Source organism: Xiphophorus maculatus, chromosome 13, assembly GCF_002775205.1.
Source record: "Xiphophorus maculatus strain JP 163 A chromosome 13, X_maculatus-5.0-male, whole genome shotgun sequence".
NCBI lineage: Eukaryota > Metazoa > Chordata > Actinopteri > Cyprinodontiformes > Poeciliidae > Xiphophorus > Xiphophorus maculatus.
This window is the reverse complement of record NC_036455.1, coordinates 14,390,465-14,417,096: the sequence shown is the minus strand read 5'-3', so window position 1 is coordinate 14,417,096 and position 26,632 is coordinate 14,390,465. Positions and strand designations below refer to the sequence as shown.

Below are 26,632 nucleotides of genomic sequence, written 5' to 3'. Positions count from 1 at the left end.
TTTGTCTGAAGTGGTTTTACTGGTGTATCTGGTTTTACTGGTTTATCCAAACAGGTTTTACTGGTGTGTCTGGTTTTACTGGTTTATCTGAAGTGGTTGGAACGTCCTGTAAGTTTGGTTGATTTCATGAAAATCAGAAACATTTTCCCTGATGTTTTTCATCAGATGAAACTCGTCCCTCGCCCTTATGGTAACCATGGTAACCACTGTAATCTGTCACTTCCTGTCGCACCAACAAGGCTGGTTTTAAATGTAAAAATGCAGAAAAGCAATGCAGCAGCTCTCATCAGGAACTTTTAAATACTAGCATTTTAAATAATAAAGATATTTCTTCTGACTTCTGCAGACTCTGGAATCAGAGACAGAAGAAAATTCAAGGTCACCTTCAGAGAAAACTTTGTACTTTGGGTTGGAAATGAGACCTTCAAGAAGGTTTTGATGTGGCAGAAAGCATTAAAGCAGGAGGAAGTCCTTCAAACGGAGTGTGTGAGGATGGGAGCGGCTCAGAAAGCTTTTCACCTGTTTTCTTCTCCGTTTGATGTGGCTGATTTTATTTAGAGTGGATCCGCCGTCGCTGTCCAGGTCCAGGCAACACGTTCACCGTCCTCAGGAGCTTCAGCAGGTCAGAGAAGTGAATTCTGGCCTCAGCTTCTCCTTTCTACTGGTTTCACTCTGGAGGTTTAAAGGTTTGAGCCGCCATGGAGGCTGAGCGGACTGGAACGATTAATCGGATTAATCGATCCAGACAGATACATCAGAAACACACAGAGTCTGAACCATCTGCCCTGAGGTTCTCCGTCACTAACGACCTCAGATTCGCTGCTTAAGGTCCACTGTGTGGCGTTCAGGTGCAGCCTTCTAAAAAAATCAAACCAAAAACTCAGAAAACATAAACAATGTAGGGCTGGAACGATTAATCGATCATTTAAGTAATCGTCTGCTAATTTAATAATCGATTAATCATTAACTGGAGTATATGGCAATTTGCTGACAGAACAAAACACAGTAATGAGTCCAAAACTGAACAAAAACCTTCATATTTTACATTTAAGATGATAAAACGTCTCTGTATGTAAATCTGTTCAACATGAAACAGTTTCTGCTGTCCAACAATTAATCAGTTCATAGGAAAATGAATCCCTGATCATCTGCATTGATGACTAAAAATAAGATGAATGCTGTGGAAACACAACCTTCTGACACACACACACACACACACGCACGCACGCACGCACGCACGCACGCGCACGCACGCACGCACACACACACACACACACACACACACACACACCCACGCACGCACACACACACACCCACACACACACGCGCACGCACGCACGCACGCACACACACACACACACACACACACGCACGCACGCACACACACACACACACACACACACACACACACACACACACGACAGCAGCAGAAACATGAACATGAATCAGACATGAAACTTTCAGTTTCTCCATCTTTTTCTTCCTGAACTAATGATTGTTTTATTTCATAAATCATCATAAATTATTCACAAATATTTCCTCTATTTATTAAAAATCAACATTTATTCCCGTTCTCCTCCCGCCAGGCTCAGTTTTCCTGGTTTTCCCGACCGGAGCAGAATGTGAATGACCAGCTGTGGAGACGAGTGAAGAAAGGATTCATTCAGCCAATCAGAGAGAAGAAGACAAACTGACGATTAATCGAGCACTGTGGCATTTTAATCGATTATTCTGATGATTAATTGATTATCCTGGTGATTAATTGGTAAATTGTCACTGTAGCTGAGTAACAGTCACATTCTGCTGATTTTTTACATTTTATTTAACCACTTAAGTGTTTTTAAACAATAGAATTACATCAAAATGCTAGTAAACAATAATTTAATTCCCTTTTAGATAAGAAAATAAACAATTAATTTCCTAAAAGTCAATAAGAGATAAAGTCCTTCTAAGATGTGAAGCACTCAAACTTTCAGCTGAACATTAGCAGCGTGTCGGTCTGATCTGGGGATTAACTTATGAATTAGCTGATTAATGACTGGACAGAAGAAGGTGATTAATTGGAGATTTGTTCAGAACAGATGAAGCTAAAACGGTCCGGTGAGTTTTGGAAAGAACAGATTTATTTTTCGTCTTAAAGGTCAAACATTTCTATTTCTCTACAGTTCTGGCTTCATTTCTGCTCAGCAAATGTCCTTTTTAAGATTCTGTTAATGATTTACATTTATTTCAATAATTGATTAATTGCGATTAATCGTTTTAGCATCCACATTTTCTCCTTGTTATGCAACCCTGAGCCCATCTGTTAGCGTGTAGCAGGCTAGTTAAAGGTGAGAGGAGCCGCTACCGACAGGCTGAGGCTAATCAGTGGAAGGTTAGCATGTGTGCAGCTCAGTGAGGCGGAGCCTAACGGGTTTACATAAGGAGGCGGAGCGGAGCTCATCCCGACCGCTGCAGGAATCTGACCAGCTTTCCAGCTGATACTGACTGAAAACAGAAACTTCCCGGCTCCGGTTCCGCAGCGTTCCGGGTCCACAGCTGTCAGAACAGGCGTGTGAACCTGGAGAACATGCGCCGCTGCTTGCATTATTCAGGCTGGTTAGCGCCGCTGCAGCTGCAGCGTGACTCTGCTGGATCCGGCCCACGTGTCGGCCGCTAATATCCCAGGAAGCTCCGGCTGGAGTTCTGGGAAAACCTTCCATCAGGCTTTCCGAGTAGTTTTAAATAATACAGGTGTGTATCTGTGCCACACACACAGGGAAACACACACACACCTCTGACCGCACAACACGGGAAAAGTTTCCTTCATCACTCACTTCTCCATCTGTCCGTCCCCCCTCTACCTGACCCCCCACCCCCCACTGGGACGGGGGCGGGGGGGGGGCGCAGTTACATAAGCTCTGAGGTTTTCTGCTGACTTTCTTTTCCCTTTGGTTCAATTTGAGAGCCACTTTAGATGAAATTAGGTCGTCTTCCCCCCACAACGCTTTCCTTTCTGGAGGAACGAGAAACTCCTGCAGCGCTGCAGGTCTGACAGCAACACACACACACACATCCCCCCCCCCACACACACACACACACACGCCCACACGTGTGGGTTTTATTCTTCCCATGAATTTATTTAAATAATTGATTAATCGTTTAATTTCCAACCAAACCCTCAGTAGACGCTAACTGGTCTTCTTCTCTGGTTTCTCCTCTCATCCTGAACCAGAGAAGAAGTCCAGTTAGCGAAGCGCTGACTGAGCCGACCAATCAGAACCACACACTTCCTGCTGGACCAATCACATCGCCTCAGGACTTTCACACATTCATTTTGATTAATTAATTGCAGATTTTAATAAAATTATTCAGTTTTTTTTAACAAATAAAGGTTCCAGTCGGTGTTTATGGTACAGCCGTAAATCTGAAACTCAGCAAAGTTTTTCGTTTTAACTTTGTTAGTTTTATCTGCTTCCTGGTGACATCATCATTTCATGTCTAAAACAATAAAGGTTTCCTCTCAATAATTCCTTCCTGCATAATAATCCACCAAACGTCTGATATCTTCTCAGGAAAACAATCAATAAACCAATAAATCAATAAATCACACGATGAATTAAAACATCCTCAATCATTCCTAGCTGCACGTTTGTTTTTTCTGATTCTACCAAAACAAGGCGACACTTTTCCACCGTTCACTCGAACCTGAAACACGACACACAAAGCGACTTTGGACTCAAGCTGAATGGTGAACTTTGACCTCTGGAGCCGGTGGGATGAAACAGCAGCTAAACGTGACAAACTGCTGCAGGTCTAGATGCTAAGAGAGCTAGCTTCAGCGCTAACGAGCCGCCGTTAGCTTCAGCGCTAACGAGCCGCCGTTAGCTTCAACGCTAATGAGGCGCCGTTAGCTTCAGCGCTAACGAGGTGGTATTGTTCTACTACTAGCTAACAATGGGTTTAAAACAGCATCACGAGGTTCAGCTCTCTGCGGCTCTGATATCTGGATAAATATCAGCTGCTTTCTTCTCTTTCCACAGAGAAACGTTTTAGGAATCCCAGACGGCCTGAGAATGTGAAACCAGCCGAACCTTCACGTTTACCAGCTTCTCTCTCAACATGAAGATTTACTGATTTGCTGCTTCAGCCTTCACTGATGGAGCCTCAGTTTCATGTCTGCGTCGATCTTAACCTTGATGATGAAACGTTAGCTTAGCTTCAGGGAGGATCCAACAGAATCACTCTGACTCCAAAAATACAGAAATAAAGATAAAACTAAAGTTTGTATAAAATCTGCCGAAAAACTAAAAATCCTGAAGAATCACAGAAAACATTTGATGTGATGGGAATCCTTCAGGAGCCGTTAGCTTAGCATTAGCATGGTGGGGTCTGGGTTGGGTATTTAAACTCCCCCCACCTCATCCAATGGCGGGACGGTAGAAACTGGGGAGTCAAAGGTCATGAATGGCCGCCGCACGCCGTCCTCTGGTCGTACCCGAGGAAATCAGAGACTTGTCCATATTGATGTTTCACCATGAGTCTTAAAGCCGCATAGAAACCAAAAAAGACTAAAAACTTCTAAACTGACTAAACCTTTTTTCTAAACAGCAAAATCAAAGTAACAGTGCAAACCCCCAGAATTTACAAGATCCAAACCAGGAAATAATAAATCAACTTTAGGGTCAGAGTTAGAGCTAACCCTGACCCGATATCCGATGAGGAAGATGGATGTTTTTATGTCTTCTCCATCCGATCGGTGCAGCTGCAGCTTTTCTTTATTCCCTCTGATATTTTCCTCACAGCTGCAGGCTGTGGATGACCTGCCATCGACTTTCAGCTCGATGGGGGTTAAAACAGAAAGGTCGCCTGTCTCGACCTCGTCGACACCTTGTATTGAGCAGCCGCTGCGCCCCACGCTGCGCGCAAAGGTCGAGTCCTGGGGGGTCGGCACTATCGAGTGAGGGGGAAACAATCGGAGCGCCTTCCTCCAACCGGCCCGGCTGCTTCCTGCTCCGCGGAATAACAGAGGAAACAGACGGCTGCTGCGCCAGGCAGAAACCGGAAAGAAACTGGGAAGAAACAAGGAAGAAACTGGGAAGAAACAAGGAAGAAACTGGGAAAAAAACGGGTAGAAACCAGAAAGAAACCAGGAAGAAACCAGGCAGAAACCAGGAAGAAGGGCGTGCCGTGGTGGCGTAGTGGTTAGCGCGACCCATATTTGGAGGCCTTCAGTCCTCGACGCGGCCGTCGCGGGTTCGACTCCCGGACCCGGCGACATTTGCCGCATGTCTTCCCTCCTCTCCTTCCCCGTTCCTGTCAGCCTGCTGTCGTATAAGGGACACTAGAGCTGCATCTCAAGCTGCTCCTCTCAGACTCCCAGCAGCTTCCAGTCCAACAGACAATGGAGACAGAAGTTCAGCCCCAATGTCCGCCGCCCCCAAATAAAAACCACATTGCCATTACACGTTTCCAGGCTCCATGAGCGCAGAGTGGTTAACGCCGGATAAAACTCGGCTCTCAGCCGAAGATACCAGAATTCAATCATGGACGACACACACACACTCACACACACCCTGCAGTGTGTGTGGGCCGACGGCCTCGGCTCCTGTCGCTGCCCGGTCTCCATGATGTGTTTTAATCAGAGCCATGCAGGAAACAGGAAGCAGATCTCTGAGCAGCTCTAGAGCCACTTCTGGACTCAGATCCATTTTTCATCAGCCTCCATACTCCCAGGGTGTGTGTGTGTGTGTGTGTGTGTGTGTGTGTGTGTGTGTGTGTGTGTGTGTGTGTGTGTGTGTGGCTAAAAGCCAGCATTAGCGGCTGCATGCCTTGATGAGCTGAAACAATGAGGACGGTGAACAGAGTCACTTCTGCTGCTGAACATCTTCACATAAAAGCAAACATCAGCTGAATCAATTAATCACAATAATCGCGATTAATCGATTATTTAAACAGTCATCAGCTGATAAAGAAAGTGATTAATCGTTATGTATATAGGTTCTAAAATCACAACATTTCCTAAAGGAATGGCAGTCAGAGCAGCAATGAAGCAAAAACTGGATAAAAAAGTTTAAACATTTTGCATTTAAGATGAAAAAACGTGTAAATGTGTTTTTTCATGAACTCCTCTGGAGGCGCTTTTAGCTTCACCTGGATCAAATTCTGGAAAAATCTCCTACTAACCACCTTTTCCTGTCCAGCTGTTAATAAGTTAATCCAAAAATAATCATTAATTGATTTCTGTATTGATCAGAAAGGCCTGAGCTTATTTCATGTCAGATCTGATCAAAGTTCCCTGGAGGAACGTCAGACAATAAAATGTTGATTTTCTTATCAAACGAAATGAAATTATTGGTTGATTTGCATGTTGGATGCATTTCTGCCCCTGGATAAAAATGTTTAAGTGGTTAAATGAAAAATCTGCAGAATGTAACAATGTTGATCTGATTAGTCATCAGAATAAACCATAACAAAATAATTGATCGCTGCATCTGTAGTTTGCTGGATTTTCCAATTAATTGTCAAGATAATTGATTAATCGTCAGAACAATCGATAGAATAATGATTCCTGGGCTGAAGGTTCGCTGCAGCTCGTCGTGGTTCTGCTGGGTCGGAGCTGCAGCAGACAGAAACGGCTTTAGATTCATTAATATAATCACATCTTATTATTCTAATCAGTTACTCTAAATGCTGCCTGGTGACAAATTGCTGCATTAGCTAAACATGAGCAAACGTTCGGCCCCTGAGGAGACGCCAGCCTCGGCTCCCACCGACTCAGATCTGGAGACGGGAATGTTTTCACTTATGCACAGAAAACACATGTTGCATGTTTATTATCAGATGCTGTGCAAACGTTCTAATCAGGACAAGCGGCTCTGATCCAGAACAAAGACGGCGGCTCCGGCTGGCAGGAACAAACCAGAATCAGATCCATTATTCACACTTATTACCGCGGGACGGAGCTGGATTACATCCCACAAAACGCCTCATAATTACGTCTAATTCCAAAAATCCATCATTTGTCCGTCATAAAGGGACGTTTAGCTAAATCTGGCTGCTAACTGAGGTTCTGTGGAGCCATTAGCAGTAGACAGCGTGTGTCAGAAACGTCACAGCTGGTCTGGATTACTCAGCAGGATGATGGCGGCTGTCACCATGGCAACAGCTGAGGTGATCATTATTAGAGACAAGAAGTAAGAGCAGAAATTTGACGTTTTTGGACTAAAACGTGACATTTAACAGAATGTGTAAACATTTAAGATATTTACAGATTAAAGCTGATCTACAGCAGCTGTTAGCATGCTAACATCGTCATGCAGCTGTTAGCATGCTCACATTATCATGCAGCTGTTAGCATGCTAACATCAACAAGCAGCTGTTAGCATGCTAACATCGTCATGCAGCTGTTAGCATGCTAACATCAACAAGCAACTGTTAGCATGCTAACATGGTCATGCAGCTGTTAGCATGCTAACATGGTCATGCAGCTGTTAGCATGCTAACATGGTCATGCAGCTGTTAGCATGCTAACATGGTCATGCAGCTGTTAGCATGCTAACATGGTCATGCAGCTGTTAGCATGCTAACATGGTCATCTGATCAGGCCTCTGGATGGATTTAAAGTTGAGCAGCAGCTGACGAAGCCTCAGATTCAGCTTCTGTTTCCAGATTTTCTGTCTGGATTTTTCTGCTGCAGAATAAAACAAATCAGATCAAAGCAAAAACCATCATATATGAATCTGGTTTAGTTCGACACGGACGACGGCCAGAATAAGACATTTAAAAATGAGGATAAAATCGTAATATTATCAGGGAAAAATAGTTTTAATGAGAAAAAAGATTTTAGCTTTTTTAAGACAGAACCGGACCTCTCTACAGAACCTGTCAGACTGTGATTCTTTCTTCCACACAGAATCATTTCAAAGTCCTGCTGCTGATAATAAATTAATAATAATTAATAATAACGAGTTAAAAGATGAAATGTTTGTTAAACCTGTGAAGATTCAGAAGATGCTCAACTTTCCTCATTTCAGCTTCACGTTTATTCTCCAAACAGACAATAATCTGGTAATTATATTTTATTTTTCTTCTGCACCTGGCCGGACACATGCATGTGGCTCTAATCTAATCGGATCAGAACCGGGCCGATCAGATTGGTCAGATTTGGGTCGTGGTTTCCCGCTTCAGAACGGAGACGAACACGGAGCCGAAGAAAGTTCAACACCCTGACAGGCAGAGAGTCGGGTTTGTTTCAGGAAACCGACCCGCTGACCCGGTTCCGTCCGGCAGCAAAAAGAACCCACAGATCAGAGTACTGTGTATGAATAATTCTGACCCTGTGTTGTTGTGAAATCCTTGAGCAGAACAAATGATTCATGAAACCGAGAGACTGACGGCTTTACAGTTTGTTCCTGCCGAGACGCTGAATCACCGCTGGGAGAAAATCAGAGTTTCAGATGAAACAAGGAGAGGAAGAGGAGGAAGAGGAGGAAGAGGCAGCAGCATCTTCACAGGCGTCACGCTCCGGTTTTTATTCACTACTGTCCAGCCTGTAAACGCTGGACATCGTCTCTCCTGCCGACCAGAACCGACCCAAACATTTCCACCAGCCTGGACAGGAGGGATTTTTATGCTTAGGATCGATAATTCAGTTTGTTTTGTAATTTCTTAACTTTGCAGAGTTTTAATTTACTGATCGGATGGAAACGATCAATCTGATTGATTGATTTTATTGGTTGTGAACAGAGTTGCTTTACTACCTACTTTATAATTTCTGTTTAGGTTTTAGAGCCTTGGAGTCGGAGTAGAGCAAGTCTTTTAACAACGAAACGATTAATCAATCACTGAAGTAATTCAGTGATTGATTAATCGTTAACTGGGCTCTAAAAAAATGCCGGTGGCAGAAACACAACGCGGCAGGAATCACTTGTTCAGGAAAACTGCAGGAAAGGTGAAGTTCTTGAATCTTCCCCCCTTCAGCAGACGGACGGTTCAGAAATAAAACTTAGAGTTTGAAGCCAGTATGTTCGTTTCTCAGAAAAACCAGAGAAAGATTCAAAACAATCAGTCTCCATGGCAACCAGCTTACACACCGACCATCCTGGACCGAAAACGGCCTCAGTGGCACATTCCTTCAAATGCCCTTCCACCGCGCGCGCACACACACACACACACACACACACACACACACACACACACATACAGGCTGGTAATTCACTATTAACTCAAGGCACTCCATCGCTGAAACTCTGCCAAGTTGAATTGTCTCAGATAGATGGAGTGAAAGAAGAGAAGGACAGAAGAGAGGAAGACAAGAGTTTCCTGTGAAACGACATCACTTCCTCTGCAGAAAATAACCTCAACACCACGGCGATCTGACCAGCAGTGCTGCTGCTGACGACATGAACGTCCGCTCCAAAGAGCCCAGTAAAAATAAATCTGCTGCAAAGAACAAAGTCAGAAACTAAATCAAAAGATCCAATAAGTTCTGATAAAACACGAGTTTATCCACCAACCAACCCAAACACACATACACACACACACACACACACACACACACACACACACACACACACACACACACACACACACACACACACACACACACACACACACACACACACACACACACACACACACACACACACACACACACACACACACACACACAAAGCTGCTTATCAAAGAATCCCAAGATACTGAAAAACTCTGTGGTGCTGTTTGTGAAGCTACATGGTCAAAAATTAACAGCAATAATTCCTGTCAGAGAAAAAATGGAGGTTAATTTTTCAAAGTGTAATTCATTCATTTATATCACAGATTAAACTAAATATTTAATTAGATTCTAAGTATTTAGAGCATCTGCTCCACCTCCAGCTGCTGTGGTTCTGACCCAAACCAACCTGTTCCCCTCCTGGCCTGTGGGGGCGCTGCACCAAGAACCACTGAAGGAAACAACACAAAAACCTCTGAAGACACTGAGAGCAACTTCCTTCTTCACCAGATGGAAACAAGATGGAGGCGTCAGACTTTAGTGTTGGAGGATTTCTCTTTAGTCTTTGGCTGAAGACCAGGAGCCATTTCTGCTGCTAGCGCTAGGCTAGCATGTTAGCTTTGGTTGTGTTTACCCAGAATGCCCTGCGCTGTAGTCCACTTCCTGCTTCTGGTCCGCTTGGTGTTTACATATCAAACCAGAGCTGGATTGAACCGAACCCAGACTGAGAGGATCCGTTTATGTCAAGAAGTTTCTCAGGTTTCTGTGTTTGTGCTGCAGGTTTTTCCAGGTTTGTCTCCAATCCTCTGATTTTTGTGCATCTGTAGGAAAAGACGCTTATTTAACCAGATCAGCTGGCCGGTTCCTCTGTGGTTCTACATGTCGAAGTTATTTTGTCGTTAAGTGTCAGAGAATCGTTCAGAGGAACTGTTCAGCAGCTGCTCCTCTCCACTCAGAATTAAACTCCAGATCCAAACTTGTTGTTTGGGGAGCGCCGTTCATGTTGCTTTGGTGATTGACAACCTCTGACTGCTCTCCCCATACAACTGATTAATCAGAATCGCTGCTCCCTGATTGGCCGGCTGACACACTGACAGAGTGACTGACAGCAGGATAACCTGATTACCGGAGCGACCTGGCAGCCCGTCCAGGCTGCAGCGCCTCTGCTCTCTGATTGGCTGCCAGGCTAATTGACTTGCAAAGAGGAAGCAGCAATTAGAAGAGAAACAACAGGAGCGCGCTCCACCCGGCCGTCCTCCATGATGACTGTCTGATTGCAATCACGACTGCCGCATAAAGAGACGCACATAAACACACCGTCGCCGTGGAAATGCCGCCTTCATTCAGCCCGTGGCAGCGATCTGATTGGCCGGAGCGAGAACAGGACATGAACGCCAGCAGGATGCGCAGCGCTACCGTAACGTCCAGACATTACGTTCAAACTGTGATGCAGATAAAATACGACTTTTCACCAGCAGAAACGTCAGCGGTCAGTTCACCTGGAGACGGGAGAGATGGAGGGAGAGAGACCGTCATTTTGACGGATTATAATTCACCCTTCTGGCCACTTGGAGGAGACATTTTCAACTTTACGCTCAGTAAATGGCAGGTGGATATTTAAAACTTCTTTCCGAGTGTAAACCAGACTGAACTGAAAGCGTCTCCATGCGCTGACGGCGCGTTGAGGCGATACGGCGACTTCGCTGCAGAAGAAGTTCATTCCAACTGACTTTGATCCTTTCAATTACAGAAATACAGATTTCAAAACTCTGGCTGAAGTGGCTCGTAGTTCCAGACTCCAGAGCGGCAGCAGAGCGAGAATTCATCCTAGAGGTCAACACAAATTTACACAAGCAGGAGAATAAATCATGTCCATAACCTGAGTGAGATTATTTAATTTTATTGTGATTATTCTGACTGCAGTCAGCGAGGAAGTTACATGTAACATTTAGGTTAAAAGAAAACAACCTTTCTATGGAAATATCATCGTAGATACCTGCAGCTTTTAGACGAGTGCAGCCTTTAGGTGAAAAATTGTAAAGTGAGTGGGAGTGGCTTATAATCAATAGACCAGAAATTACCGTAAATGTTGTAGTAGCTTTGAAACAACTAATTAATAAAACCTCAGTGTTTCCCTCCAAACCTCAGGAGCCAATCACAGTCCAGTAGAGACAACCTCAGGAGCCAATCACAGTCCAGTAGAGACGACCTCAGGAGCCAATCACAGTCCAGTAGAGACAACCCAACGTCCAGGATGTTTTCTGACTTTCATCCACCATCTTGATTCTGCCCAAAGGTCTCCATAAAGAGGTTTGGTATCTACGGCGCCCCCTGCTGACCAGAAACTCAGTAATTTATCCACTTCAAGGACTGATGAGGAACTCAGTAAATCAGAGGTTTGTTTCCATTCCCCCCTCGCTGCCTCTGAGCCTCCAGATAAGCTGACGGCGTGTTAACTCCAGCAGGTCGTTACCGGCCGCTGACCTTCATCAGGACCATCAGCATCACTCCATTTCCAGGAAGCCTCTCCGCAGGAGGCGTCGCTGCGGTCGGGACGCGTCGTAAAGCCGCGCCGCCGGGATTTATGGATTTATTCATCAGCTTCTGAAAAGGTCAGGCAATTTTCCAGGTCGCTGCCCAAACAAACCCACACAGAGAGGCCGACCGGAGGCCATGTTGGCAGGTGCACACACACCTCCAGCACGTGCGCGCCCACAGCTTAAGTACCGCGCACGTGCTAATGGTGCGGGGAGGGGGGCGGGGTGTTTGTCTAATGCCGGTAGCTGTCTGCACGGCGGCTGCTGTGGTTAATGAGTTTGAAAGGTCAAACGCCTCTCACTGAGATTAATGGGCTTCCCTGGTTTACGAGCCGAAGCCGACACGCCGCGGCGTCAGGAGGCCCGCGGGCCGCCGGCGGGCCGCCGGCGGGCCGCAGGGTTGGTCATTTCATCATATCAGCGTTTTGTTCCCAGTACATGACTAAAAGTCTCCTTCTGTTGTTCTATAGCATGAGATTAAATCCAGGTGGCTAATTTCCATATGGACTTTGATGTTTATTATTAATAATAATAATAATAACAATAATAATAACAAGTTCTGCACACTGAAACTTTTCATGAAGGAGAAAAGCAGGTAAATAATCAGCTGTTTGGTGTTTAATGGTTCAGTAATTCTGACTTTAAGTTGATAAGTGGAGCAGATTTAGCATTAAAGTAAAAATAATAATAAAGTAGAACTTCATCAAATGCTCATTCATTTCTCATATTAATGTTTTTATGTTGTAGTTCTGATACAGTTACTACTTTATTCTCTCAGTATTCTGACTTTAAATCTAAATATTCTGTGTGGAGTTGACCTGAAACAGAAGCTTTAAAACGTTTGGCAAACAAGATGGCTGCCTTGGGCGAGCTGACATCACCATGGAAACACATGGAAAGCAAAAAAAAAATCCACATTTTCTGAAAATTAAATCATCAAAAACCAAACATGTTATTGATGAATAAAAATGATCCGGCTTGGCGTGCCGTGGTGGCGTAGCGGTTAGCGCGACCCATATTTGGAGGCCTTCAGTCCTCGACGCGGCCGTCGCGGGTTCGACTCCCGGACCCGACGACGTTTACCGCATGTCTTCCCTCCTCTCCTTCCCCGTTTCCTGTCAGCCTACTTCGTAAAAAGGGACTCTAGAGCCACAAAAAACCCCTGGAGGGGTAAAAAAAAAAGATCCGGCTTTAGGTCGAACTTCTGATCGGCTCCCGATTGGAAATCAGATCCATCAGTTATTGATTCCTCTAACGACCAAACGTGTCTGTCTGCCAGGGTCTGCGTCACTTTGTGGGCAGTACTGGGAGGACTGGGACCAGACTGGCTGAGGCTGATGGGATTTATGGCGGCGGCTGAGGAAGGCCAACACGGTTAACCTTCGTGCTCCTCTTCCTCACCTCGCCTTGTCCTCAGCTGAACCGTTCAGCTGCTGCCTGACACACGGAAACTGAGGGAGAAACGGGTCGAGAAAGGTCAAACTGGGGCTTAAACTGGGAATAAAGATCTGGACGCAGTAAATAAAGAAAGAAGAGGAAAAGGTCGGGGAAGCCAGAAAGATTGGATCAGACTTTATCTGCTGCAGATCTAATCGTTCGCACAGAACAGCTTCTCTCACTGTTAGTTTCACAGGAACCAGACAAAACGTCTCTGTTTGGTTCCCATCATGCCCCCCGCATTAAAGCACTGACTGTTTACACCCAGAGCGCCGCGTCCTGCCAAACAAACCGCCATTCATCACATTTACACCCTGAGGACGGGGAGGCTGCCAGCTGCCTCGATCCGTCAGCAGGAAACCGAAACACCAGCAACGCTTCGCTCCCTCCTGCTCTGACGTTCTGCACACAACCTTTGCAGAACCTTTGCAGAACCTTTGCAGAAACCCTGGAGGTGTTTGAAACCTGAACTTTCTACTGCGGCTTCAGAAAGGTGGGCATATTCATCAGGTGATGAATATGCATCATCAGACGATGCCTCCGTGTCTCATTCGTATAAATAACCCAGCTGGAGAAACTCAAGGCTCTCCAGCAGAAACCAGGTGAAACTAAAACATGGAAACTTCCTGTGTGAACGTGGAGATGATGTATCAACACACAACCTCTGCTGTGACCTTTGCTGCACAGAAAGGTCGTTTCTAGGTCACATGACTCGGACCGGGTTCAGTCATCTGGGAAATCAAATACGTTCAAACAATACTCCACTTTATGTCACCAAATGATTATTTATGGAAACTCTGATGAAATTTGGTTTAAAAACTATTTTATTTGTGTTGGTTGGAACCAGATTTGGGTTTTACTGTTTGGAAAAGTTCATTACTCTGACACGATTCCTAATCTGCATCCTCTTGTTTTAATAATTTATAATCCAACAAGATGTTTAGAAATAGTTCAGCTGACAGAAACAAACTTCCTGCCTCCATGTCTGACTAACAGGAAGTTGATTCTGATTGGCTGACATCGGTTTTAGCGTTGTCTCGTTGAAACAGCGATCAGTAGCAGAGATGTTTTTATTTGGATGAAAACTTTTCTGAAATTGTTCCATGTTTATGATATTTCTTAAAACAATGTGTGGAAAATAATTATTTTATAAAAAACAGGTTTTGTGGTTATTGTGTTGCTCTGCCTGACAGTCAGCTCTCTTTTCCTCGTCTTTCATTTCATCCTGTTTTCCTCTCCTCCCTCCCTTCATTTCATCCTCCGTTCCTCTGACCTTCCCTGCCTTCCTCCTCTTATCTCAGCTGAAATGACAGCGTCCCCGAGGCTTTGACAGGAGGACGCCGCGGCGGCCATGTTCACAAATCACTCTGACCGCTCGCGCTCTGTGAGGTCACAGACATGTGATCCAGGCAGGAGCAGCGTCTGCCTGGATGAAATCTGAACCAAAGCTCAACGAATGAAACGCCGATCATGTTTAAAACAGAATACTAGCAAACGGAGGAAAAAATGTCCGACTGGAGCGTCGGACCAGGAGGAGGAGTGAAAGTCTTCACAGAGTTTGGATTGTCCCTTGCAGGCTCCCATACAATGCTGAGATTCTCCCAGATCTCAGTAAAACTCAGAGGTTCTCATGTGTTGAAGCTTTTAGTTTCATTTTGTAGAGTTTAAAGCTTTTAATGGCGTCTCTGACGTTGTTAATGAAGGAGAACCTCAAGGCTGATTCCTCAGCCTCTGTCTGTTTCTGCTTTATTAAGATTCACTAATTATTTAAACTTCCTGTGAGTTTATTCTGCAAACCAGCAGAGTTAACAGGCAGCGCATCGAAGATCTTCACATTTAAGAAAACAGAACAAAGTTTGCAGCTGTGAGGCAAACAGCTGGACAAAGACGTCTGACGACAAACAAAACGTCTGACGACGAACAAAGATGTCTGACGACGAACAAAGACATCTGACGACAGACAAAACGTCTGACGACGGACAAAGACGTCTGACGACGGACAAAGACGTCTGACGACGAACAAAGACGTCTGACGACAGACAAAGACGTCTGACGACGGACAAAGACGTCTGACGACGGACAAAGACGTCTGACGACGGACAAAGACGTCTGACGACGGACAAAGACGTCTGACGACAGACAAAGACGTCTGACGACGGACAAAGACGTCTGACGACGGACAAAGACGTCTGACGACGGACAAAGACGTCTGACGACGGACAAAGACGTCTGACGACGGACAAAGACGTCTGACGACGGACAAAGACGTCTGACGACAGACAAAGACGTCTGACGACGGACAAAGACGTCTGACGACGGACAAAGACGTCTGACGACGGACAAAGACGTCTGACGACGGACAAAGACGTCTGACGACAGACAAAGACGTCTGACGACGGACAAAGACGTCTGACGACGGACAAAGACGTCTGACGACAGACAAAGACGTCTGACGACGAACAAAACGTCTGACGACAGACAAAGACGTCTGACGACGAACAAAACGTCTGACGACGGACAAAGACGTCTGACGACGAACAAAACGTCTGACGACAGACAAAGACGTCTGACGACAGACAAAGACGTCTGACGACGGACAAAGACGTCTGACGACGAACAAAGACGTCTGATGACAGACAAAGACGTCTGACGACGAACAAAGACGTCTGACGACGAACAAAGACGTCTGACGACAGACAAAGACGTCTGACGACGAACAAAGACGTCTGACGACGGACAAAGACGTCTGACGACGGACAAAGACGTCTGACGACGGACAAAGACGTCTGACGACGGACAAAGACGTCTGACGACGGACAAAGACGTCTGACGACGAACAAAGATGTCTGACGACGGACAAAGACGTCTGACGACGAACAAAGACGTCTGACGACGAACAAAGACGTCTGACGACGGACAAAGACGTCTGACGACGGACAAAGACGTCTGACGACGGACAAAGACGTCTGACGACGAACAAAGATGTCTGACGACGGACAAAGACGTCTGACGACGGACAAAGACGTCTGACGACGAACAAAGACGTCTGACGACGGATAAAGACGTCTGACAACAAATCACGCAGAAGTCAGGCAGCATCGCTTCTACTCAAACTGTCCACAGACGACATCTCCTGCTTAGAGCCTGAATCTTCACACAGATTTAATCTTTAAATTACTTTAACTTCCTGTTCACCTTCAGATCAAACCTCAAAAATTCAGGGTGATTTTAACATCCAGTCCAGTAAATGTTTCTGCGCTGAATGTTTATTAGAAACAGTGAAAAAATGCTCAGAAAGCAGCAGACACTTCCTGTTCCAGACACTTCCTGTTTGTGATACTTCCTGTTCCAGACACTTCCTGTTTGTAATACTTCCTGTTCCAGACACTTCCTGTTTGTAATACTTCCTGTTCCAGACACTTCCTGTTTGTAATACTTCCTGTTCCAGACACTTCCTGTTTGTGATACTTCCTGTTCCCAGACACTTCCTGTTTGTGATACTTCCTGTTCCAGACACTTCCTGTTTGTGATACTTCCTGTTCCCAGACACTTCCTGTTTGTGATACTTCCTGTTCCAGACACTTCCTGTTTGTGATACTTCCTGTTCACAGACACTTCTTCTCTTATAAAATTAAAGCTGATCATTTCAGGCAGTTTTAGTTTAGAAACTCAGAAATATTCAAATAAATATCCAGACTTTTCCAGGGAGAGTTTGAATTCTGTGTATCTGAGTCTCTGCAGGAACCTGGAAGGTTTTCCTTCCACCAGATCTTCCATCGTACAGAGAGAACTCGGTTGCTGTCGGGTTTCGTGTTTGACTCAAGCGAGTGGTTCAGTGTTTCAGAGAACAGACAGAGCTCTGGTTCCTCACATGGAACCCAAACCAGAACCTCCAGCCCCGGTTCTGCTCCTGCTTCATGTTTCCATCCAGTCAAACCGATTCTGACTCCGAGTCGGACAGAAGGAATAAAGTCCTGGACGTTCAACCTGAGCTTTCCAGGTGGAAGATGGAAAACTTTGCTCCCATTTCCATCAGTTTGGACCGGAACCGACCCGCTGATCCTGATTCTGTTTATGCCACAGAATCTCTGCGTTCAGATCCGCATCACGTTTTCTTCCACAACAGGAAATGATGAAACCTGCAGTTTCTCCTCTGAGCTCAGATTAAAGTTCTGATGGATTCATTTCAAAACAAAAACTGAAATATTACCGAGAATTTCTGTTTAGTTTCTAGAGCAAAAATCTCAGAACATTTGGAATAAAATCAAATCTGGCAGAAACAGGAACGATAATAACGCAGATTATTCCACTTATAGATGAAATAACCTGAACTGCTGCTTTTTATACGAATGTTAAGAAACAGAAATTACTGTCATAGATCAAACTTCATTCAACACCGTTTGGAAAGTTGCATAATAAAAAAACACTTTGGTCACATTGATCAGAAACTACAAACAACTAAGTTAGTTTTAAACAGATCAAAACTGCTAGTTAATGAACTAGTGAGTTAAAATGGCTCCTGTGCTGATGAAGGTCAATTATTAGTTAATTTAATAACCAGATATTTAAACCAGAAACCAAACAGATTCAGAGTTTTTACAGTGTAGATGTTGATTCATCTGCTGATAAAATCATCCAGAAAAAAACGCAGCTGCAGGTGATGAAGATGAGGATGAGGAGGGTGGGGGGTAAATGAGATCCCGATGAGATGCCAAGGTGTGTTAGAGCTGAGCTGTGAGGAGACCTGGAGGGAGGAGGGCTGGACACACACACACACACACACACCCCAACACACACATCTAAACACACACACACACACACATCTAAACACACACACACACATCTAAACACACACACAGATGCTCTTGGGCAGCAGGAGGAAGATGAGGATGAGGAGAAAAAGAAGAGTTGGATCAACGTCCCGACATTCCTGATTCCGAACACACACACACACACACACACACACACACACACACACTCCGCTTCCTGTCCGCAGGGACAACGGACCCGCTTGTCCTCCAGAACCCCGAACAGAACCTGGACCCGCCGCCGGATCCTCAACCCGATCCGGTTCCCTGAACACCAGGGAACGTTCCGGGTTCGGATCTGCGCGCCGGTTCTCTAACTGATGACTGAGAGCAAACCGGTTCTGTTGGTTCTGTTCGGACCCCGACCCGTCTCTCTGGGTTCTGTTGTCTCCATTCCGACGAAGTGTGTGTTTGTTTTAGAGAGAGAGAGTGTGTGTGTGTGTGTGTGTGTGTGTGTGTGTGTGTGTGTGTGTGTGTGTGTGTGTGTGTGTGTGTGTGTGTGTGTGATCTGTTCAGCTGCTTCTGTTCAGAAAAATATCCCAGATCTGAGTCCTTCATCATCATCATCATCATCATCATCATCATCATCATCACAGTCCGCCTCAGCCCGGAACGACGCTCACCCTGGTTCTGAAGGTTCTGTTGCTGCTTTTGGTTCCAGAACCGGAACCTCCAGGTCCAACAGAACTCAGAGCGGATCAGGGAGGATTCGGAGTTCTGACCGGGATCTGCACCCAGAAACCCAACCCGTCCTGCTGGCCGAACCGCCCGCCATCTGGACCTCAGAGGAACCACAGAAAAGTCCCGAACCTGACCCGGGAACACTTTCTGTTCCTCTGGACCGAACCTTTCAACTTCAGCCTCACAGCAACTAAACTCAACCAGAACCGGTCCAAACCGAACCGAGCACCTCTCCTCCTGACCCAGTTCGGGTCAGGACCAGCAGCTCCGGAGCGGAGCGAACCGAACCGGACCGGACCGGACAGCGGAACCTACCTTCCTCCGCCTGGCAGACCTGGACCCGTCTCAGCAGCAGGACCCAGAGCAGCGCCGCCAGGGTTCTACACGCATCCATGTTGGCTGGGTTCGGGTTCGGGTTCGGGTTCGGGTCCAGTCCGCGGGGTTCTGATCATTTCTGGCTCCGTGGCAGAGACGCTCCGTCAGCGCGAGCGCAGATCCGTCTGGTGACGCGCCGCTGCGCGCGCGGGCATTTCTGTGCTCGGGGGCGGGGCTTGAGAGGGGACTGGCAGCAGCATCAGCCAATGAGAGGAGGCCAGGGAGCGCGGGCCAATCAGAGGGCAGGGAGCTGGAACGCGCTCACCTGGAGTTAAAACATGAATCTGCGGATTTTTACACATTAAAGTTGATTTTTCGCTTCCATGATCTGAGTTTCAATAAAATAAACTAAACGTTTGATTTGTTTTATTAAATGAACATAAAAACAAAACAAACAATCAGATGATAATCAGGATCCGCATTTCCAGCCCGCATGGTTCTGGTTCTGGTTCTGCTGCTGCAGCTCAGATATTCATCCATTCATTCATTACAGTTTTAAATGATCTTGTCTTGACAGAAACCAAATTCTTGAATGTAAATCAGAACTTCCTGGTTTTGTTTCTCTGCTCCAGATTTATTTAATTTTTCATTTCCAGAAACATTTTTCCATAATTTATCTGTCAGCAGCATAAACTCATTTATACTTTGCATTTAAGATTTTTTAAATCTGTCAGTTTTATCTTCTGGTTCACATTGTGTTAAAATTCTCCTATTGATCACCTTTAACATCCATTTATTAATCAATTAACCAATAATTAATCACCAGATCATCAATGTATTGATCATCAGCTGAGCTTTTCTCATGTTGATGTTGAAGATGAATCATTTGCTACAAATGATCAACATTAATTAAAGGAATATTATTAACTTTTAGGCAATAAAATGTTTATTTTATTCCTTAAAAAAAGATTTGAACTGTTTGTTTATTTGTACTTTAATTTTGTGTAAAATAAGTTTAAGTGTTGAAATGAAACATCTGGAAAGTTTTCAGTTTGAATAATTGATAAAAATATTTATCAGTAAAATAATGATTATCTGCAGCCGTTTTCATCTCAGCAGCTAACAGGTTCTGCAGAACGGGTCGTTTGGACTCCAGGCAGCAGAACCAAAATCTCCTCCTCCTCCTCCTCCTCTTCTTCCTCCTCCTCCTCCTCTTCTTCCTCCTCCTCCTCCTCTTCTTCCTCCTACTCCTCCTCCTCTTCTCTCCTCCTCCCCTCCTCTTCCTCCTCCTCCTCCTCCTCCTCTGCCCTCCTCCTCCTCCTCTTCTTCCTCCTCCTCCTCTTCTTCCTCCTCCTTTTCTCCTCCTCTCCTCCTCCTCCTCTTCTTCCTCTTCTTCCTCCTCCTACTCCTCCTCCTCTTCTTCCTCCTCTTCTTCCTCCTCCTCCTCCTCTCTTCTTCCTCCTCCTCCTCTTCCCTCTCCTCCTCCTCTTCTTCCTCCTCCTCTTCTCCTCCTCTTCTCCTCCTACTCCTCCTCTTCTTCCTCCTCTTCTTCCTCCTCCTCCTCCTCCTCCTCTTCCTCCTCCTCCTCCTCCTCCTGCGTGCAGAAGCTCGTCTCTAACTCTGGTTCTGCATTATTGATCAGGAACTCGTTGACCTGCAGAGGTCAGAGATGTAAATCACCGTGGAGACCAAGCAGCGGCTGATGTTCACATGAGAGACTCAGGTTCCTGAAGCTCCTCCCCCACCTGTGAGTGGGCGGAGCCAGGAGGACATCAGTCCGGTTTCATGTTGCACTTTGGAAAGTGGAAGATATAAAGATCCACTTTGGACTTTATCAGGTTTTTAACTCATTTAGTTTCTGTAACGATCATAATTCTTTTCATTTCTCATCCTGGATTCTTTTTCAAATCTTCTGGATCTACAGGATTTAGTTTAGATTTTTCTGAGCTTTGAACCAAATCAGAAAAGCAGAAAAATTGACAGTTTCCTTAAAAGATGAAACAGTTTATATTAGAATATATTTAAAATCCAGCCAGCTGTTAGAAATAATAAGAATCACAAAAATGATAAACTTTTATCATAAATCTCTATATGACATTTGATCATAGCTGCAGCTAACCAGCTGCTTCTCAGTGTTTTATTTTTATTTTTTGAAATCACAGTCACTGATTTTCAGGCAACATTTTTAGAAATACTTTTATTTTATCAAAATTTTTCCACATTCTGTTAAAAATCTACATATAAAAAAATAGTATTTTTATTCTTTAAAGAACGTATTTATGTCGATTTTTGTTACTTATCGATATCTGAGCGCAGTAGGAAATACTGCCACCTGCAGGTTGGAGTTAATAATGATTTTTACCGTTTGTGGAAAATTTCCAATAAACTTAAAATTACATTTTTCCTCATAACAGTGGAGGTTCAGTGGTGAAGGTCAAAGGTCAGGTTGGGATCTAATTCTTTTCAGATGATGTTATTATTGGAGCAGCAGATTCACGTCTTTTTGTTTTTAGTTAAAATTGGTTCTTAATGCCTTAAAAACCTAAACGATTTTTTTGTCTGTTGCTGCTGCTGTTATGGCGTCACAACACGCAAAAACTTTCTGTCCAGAAAATATTTCTGTCAGTTTTAGATCTTTGAGACACATTTTGATGAATGTTTGCATATTTTATAGAATAAAACCTGAATATGTTGGATTGTGAAGAGAATCAACTTCCTCTGAGAGCTGGAGGAGCAGAGAGGAAATCCTGCCAGGTGTTAGTGTCTCTACACACACACACACACACACACACACACACCCACACACACACACACACACACACACACAGACACACACACACACACACACACACACACACGCAGACAGACGGAGAGTTTCTGCAGCTTTAAGATGCGATCAGCCGGCAGACATTAATCACATCAGCAGCTCATAATGAAATCAGATTACAGAGTCACTCCAACAATGTTTCTGCTTTATTTTTATTGCCTTCATTAGTATTTCTGAACCAGGCGGCTGCTGATTTGTTCCAGGATTTATTGCAATCATCCTTTTCTTTTATTAATGCAATCAGAGGATCATTTCCATATGTGGCTGGACTGCAGATCAGATCAGAGCGTCACAACGTCACGGTTCACCTGCTGGAACCTCCTGCAGTCTTTAACGAGTTTCACCAGGTTCTGGAAGGATTTCAGTCAACAAACCGTCTCTGAACATCTCAGATTGTTTTTCCCAGGATCCAGGCCGACCGGATGGAAGAAGATTAAACTCTGGAGCTGAAGTTGGTCAGGAACTTTTTGCCCTCCCTGCTGGCTGGGGTCAGCGCTGCAGCCCATGGGATGAGGCTGTCACCGGATAATGAGTCCTGGTGCCGTAATTAGTTCCAGGTAGAGGCTTGGCTGTGTGGTAATTAGCCGGGATGGCGCCGGATCAGAACGGAGTCTCAGAGGTGGAGCGAATCACCGGATTAAAGCAGAGAGACAACAGCTTTCATTCTTCATCTCAAACTTGATCTTTTCCTCCCCTTCTGCTTAAATGTCCGACGGGTTCCAGACGTACGGAGGGCTACAGGTGCAAAAACACACAGCAAATGTGAATGATGCAAACTCAACAATACACAGACATCAAAACTAATACAACAGAAAAATACTGCAACCACAGGAGAAAGAAACAAAAGGAAAAATAACAAAAACAAGAAGAAATATTAAACACTGCAAAGCAGAGTTCCTCCAGACCAGTAGGGGGAGTCTGAAGTTGGTCATTTTATTTACACAAACATGCTGCTGGTCTGTAAAACTGTTAAAGACATCAAGTATAACACAGCTTTTCTTTCTCTAACTTTCCTCTGGACTTCCTGTCTGTCCTGAAGTCTCATCCCAGATGGCGATCGGCTCCCCCTGCTGGGCTGGAGGATTCCTGGACAGAGGAAGTCCAGAAGAAAGTTAAGGAAGATGTGTGTATCTTTTATGGTATTACAGACCAGCCGCATGTTTCCAACAATAATATTAGTGACTCCATACTCCCCCTAGTGGTCTGGAGGACTCCCGCCAGTTCACTGAGTTTTATACTTCCTGTCTTTGTGATTTGCACCATTTCCCCCATTGCTCTTATTTCTGGCGGCTGCAGTTTTCCGTTTGCATTTGTTTTGTTGCCTGAAGGTCTTTCCTTCTATTTCTGTAGAATTTATTAATTTTTGTGTTTCTGTCTTTTGTATTTTGCATCATTCCCGTGCTGGCAGCTCGTTGCTCCAGTCAGGACTTGGACAGGATTTAAAGACCTCCGGATGAGGAAGTGATGCGCTTCCAGGCTGTAGGTGAGGAACGTTTGTTTGTTTCAGGGAAGAAGAGGGAAACGTCCTGAAGCTCCCGGCGGATCAGAGCGGAGAAAGACGCCGACCTGCAGCCATGTGGCAGTTTGCAGATAAGAGCCGAGACTCTAATCAGGAGAAACCGGAGCGATGCGACATGTTCCTGACATGCAGAGGTCCAATCAGAGGCCGATCCGGACCGACTCGTCCTGCAGGAAGTCCAGCTGATCGTCGCTGTCCAGGTGATGCAGCCGCTCCGCTGCTTTCATATTTAAATGTGGGACAGAGTTTGATCTCATCCTGAATTCACCCGGAGCGGCTGATGGCAGATTACGGAACGCCACTGCTTCCAATTTTTGGAGTCGAACAGCAAACAGCTGCAATCATTTTGCTTTTTCCTCACTTTCATTTCCTCTAAACCTTCTTTCATCTCCACTCATCTGTTTCCTTCTCCATCACCATCATCATCATCATCATCACCATCATCATCATCATCATCATCACCATCATCATCATCACCATCATCATCATCATCATCATCACCATCATCACCATCATCATCATCATCACCACCATCATCATTTATTCCCCTCCGTTTTCATCATCATCATCACCATCATCATCATCACCATCATCATCATCATCATCACCATCATCATCATCATCATCATCACCATCATCATCATCACCATCATCATCATCATCATCATCACCATCATCATCATCATCATCACCACCATCATCACCATCATCATCATCACCATCATCATCACCATCATCATCATCACCATCAAAATCATCATCACCACCATCATCACCATCATCATCACCACCATCATCATCATCACCACCATCATCACCATCATCATCATCATCACCACCATCATCACCATCACCATCATCATCATCACCATCATCACCATCATCATCATCATCACCACCATCACCATCATCATCATCACCATCATCATCATCACCATCAACATCATCATCACCATCATCATCATCACCATCATCACCATCACCATCATCATCATCACCATCATCACCATCAACATCATCATCACCATCATCATCATCACCATCATCATCATCACCATCAACATCATCATCACCATCATCATCACCATCATCATCATCATCATCATCATCACAGGGCCGAAGATTCACCTTTCATGAAGAGTTTTGAAAAGAGGAAGTTTCTCTGATTCATGGAGGATAAATTAGACTTTATAGTTTATACTTTTTCTCTTGTTTCTAAAACAGCAGAAAAAACTTTCAAAGCTTCTGAGTTTTAAAAAATCTGTGGATGGAAAAGGTTTTGTTTTAGTTTCATATTTTACTCTTCATTCATGTCACTGTTTGTGTTTTTCTCCACCTTCTTTTCCCTCCGTTTTTATACAACTTTCACTTCAAATCATCGATTCGTGTAGAAGAAATTTGTTAGAGAGCATAAGGTGAACAACATCAAATATTTGTGTTCAAATGTACGGAGTAAAAGTAAAAAGTTGTTAGAAAAATAAGTAATTAATTACGTATCAACCCAAAACACAAAACTTTCACTAAGAATTTTGTAACAAACGTAAAGCAATCTTCACAAAATAAAAAAGTAGAACTAAAACAATTTAAAAAATCATTTATTAAAGCTGTTTAGACCCTGAGAACATGAAGCTGGAGCTGCAGCTCAGCGCCTCGCTCTTCGTCCTTCACCGCTTCATTTTCCTCCTGGAGAGGAAAGGTGAGGAGGAGGAGGAAGACGAGGAAGATGAATCAGCTGAGCTGAATTTGAGGGAAATAAAGAGAAGAAGAAGAGAGGAAGCAGCAGACAGAGTGAAAAATGTGTTGGTTTGTCTGCAGCGGCTGAACGTCTCAGGAGGCTGCCGTGGGAATTCATCATGGGAGACAAATTGTATTGCAGTGGAATCCCTCTTTCTTTACCGCCGATCAATGTGTGTGTGTGTGTGTGTGTGTGTGTGTGTGTGTGTGTGTGTGTGTGTGTGTGTGTGTGTGTGTGTGTGTGTGTGTGTGTGTGTGTGTGTGTGTGTGTGTGTGTGTGTGTGTTGGTGTGTGTGTGTTTTAGAATCTCATCTTGTAAGGCCATTTTTTCCAACCATGTTCTGTGGATCCACGGCTCCTTATGGAGCTCCATAAGAGGAAAAACTGTTTTGGGTTAAGTTAAGGTTAAAGGTCAGAGTTAGACTATAGAAATTAAGTCAAAGCAAAGTCGATTATTCGCAATATTAATTTCCATGAAAAGGAGTAGCTAGTGGCTGGAGGAGAGCGGCTAGCAACTAGCAGTTAGCAGAGACGGCTAGCTGTTAGCAACTAGTGGCTGGCGGCCAGCAGTTAGCAGTGAGCGGCTAGTGGCTAGCGGTGGACCAGACGAAGTAGAAAACGTGTAAAAAGTGAGTTTTGCTCAGCAGGTCAATGTGTCGATGCTTCCTCCTTCAGCAGGCAGGAACAGCCAGACGATGATTCACATTATTCACATTGCTGCACTTGGCTTAATTGCAGCCTGAGGCTCAGAGGAACGAGGAGGTTCTGTCTGTTAGCAACAGAAACCACAACCTGAAGAAACACACACTGAAGTCAACTTGTGTGTGTGGGGGAGTGGGTGTGCGTGTGTAGGTGTGTGTGTGTGTGTGTGTGTGTGTGTGTGTGTGTGTGTGTGTGTGTGCGTGTGTGTGTGCGTGTGTGTGTGTGTAGAGTAAACAGCCCCAGTCCTCATGCCGCTGGTGGCAGAGAGGCGGCTCTTCGCGGAGCGGCTGAGCTTGGTGAGGCGCTGCTTCCCTCTTCAGGAACAGAAACCCGGTAATTATCCTCGGCAGGCTGAGGATTCCCTGGATCTCTGCAAACACACAGATCTGATCTGATCTGATCTGATTGGCTTCATTCACGGAGCGCCGCTGCTGCTGCAGCGGCTCTAATTACAGCTGCTTTGAGCTGCATGGATCAGCAGAGGCTGAGAGGAGGAACACACACACACACACACACACACACACACACACACCCAGGTCAGCTGGAGAGGAACAGCTCAGAAACAGAAAAACATTTTGGTCTTTGTGTATTAAATGC

At 44.9% G+C, this 26,632-nt stretch overlaps 1 protein-coding gene across 1 annotated transcript in view; it reads right to left on the bottom strand.

The window, feature by feature from the left end:
• epha10 (EPH receptor A10) overlaps nucleotides 1-19,457 on the bottom strand; it is a 79,787-nt gene extending 60,330 nt beyond the window's left edge. The window contains exon 1 of the mRNA XM_023344942.1: nucleotides 19,254-19,457. Coding sequence (XP_023200710.1) covers nucleotides 19,254-19,332 — 79 coding nt within the window. The 5' untranslated portion in view covers nucleotides 19,333-19,457. The remainder of the gene's footprint in view (nucleotides 1-19,253) is intronic.
• Between the last annotated feature and the right edge of the window lie 7,175 nt (nucleotides 19,458-26,632).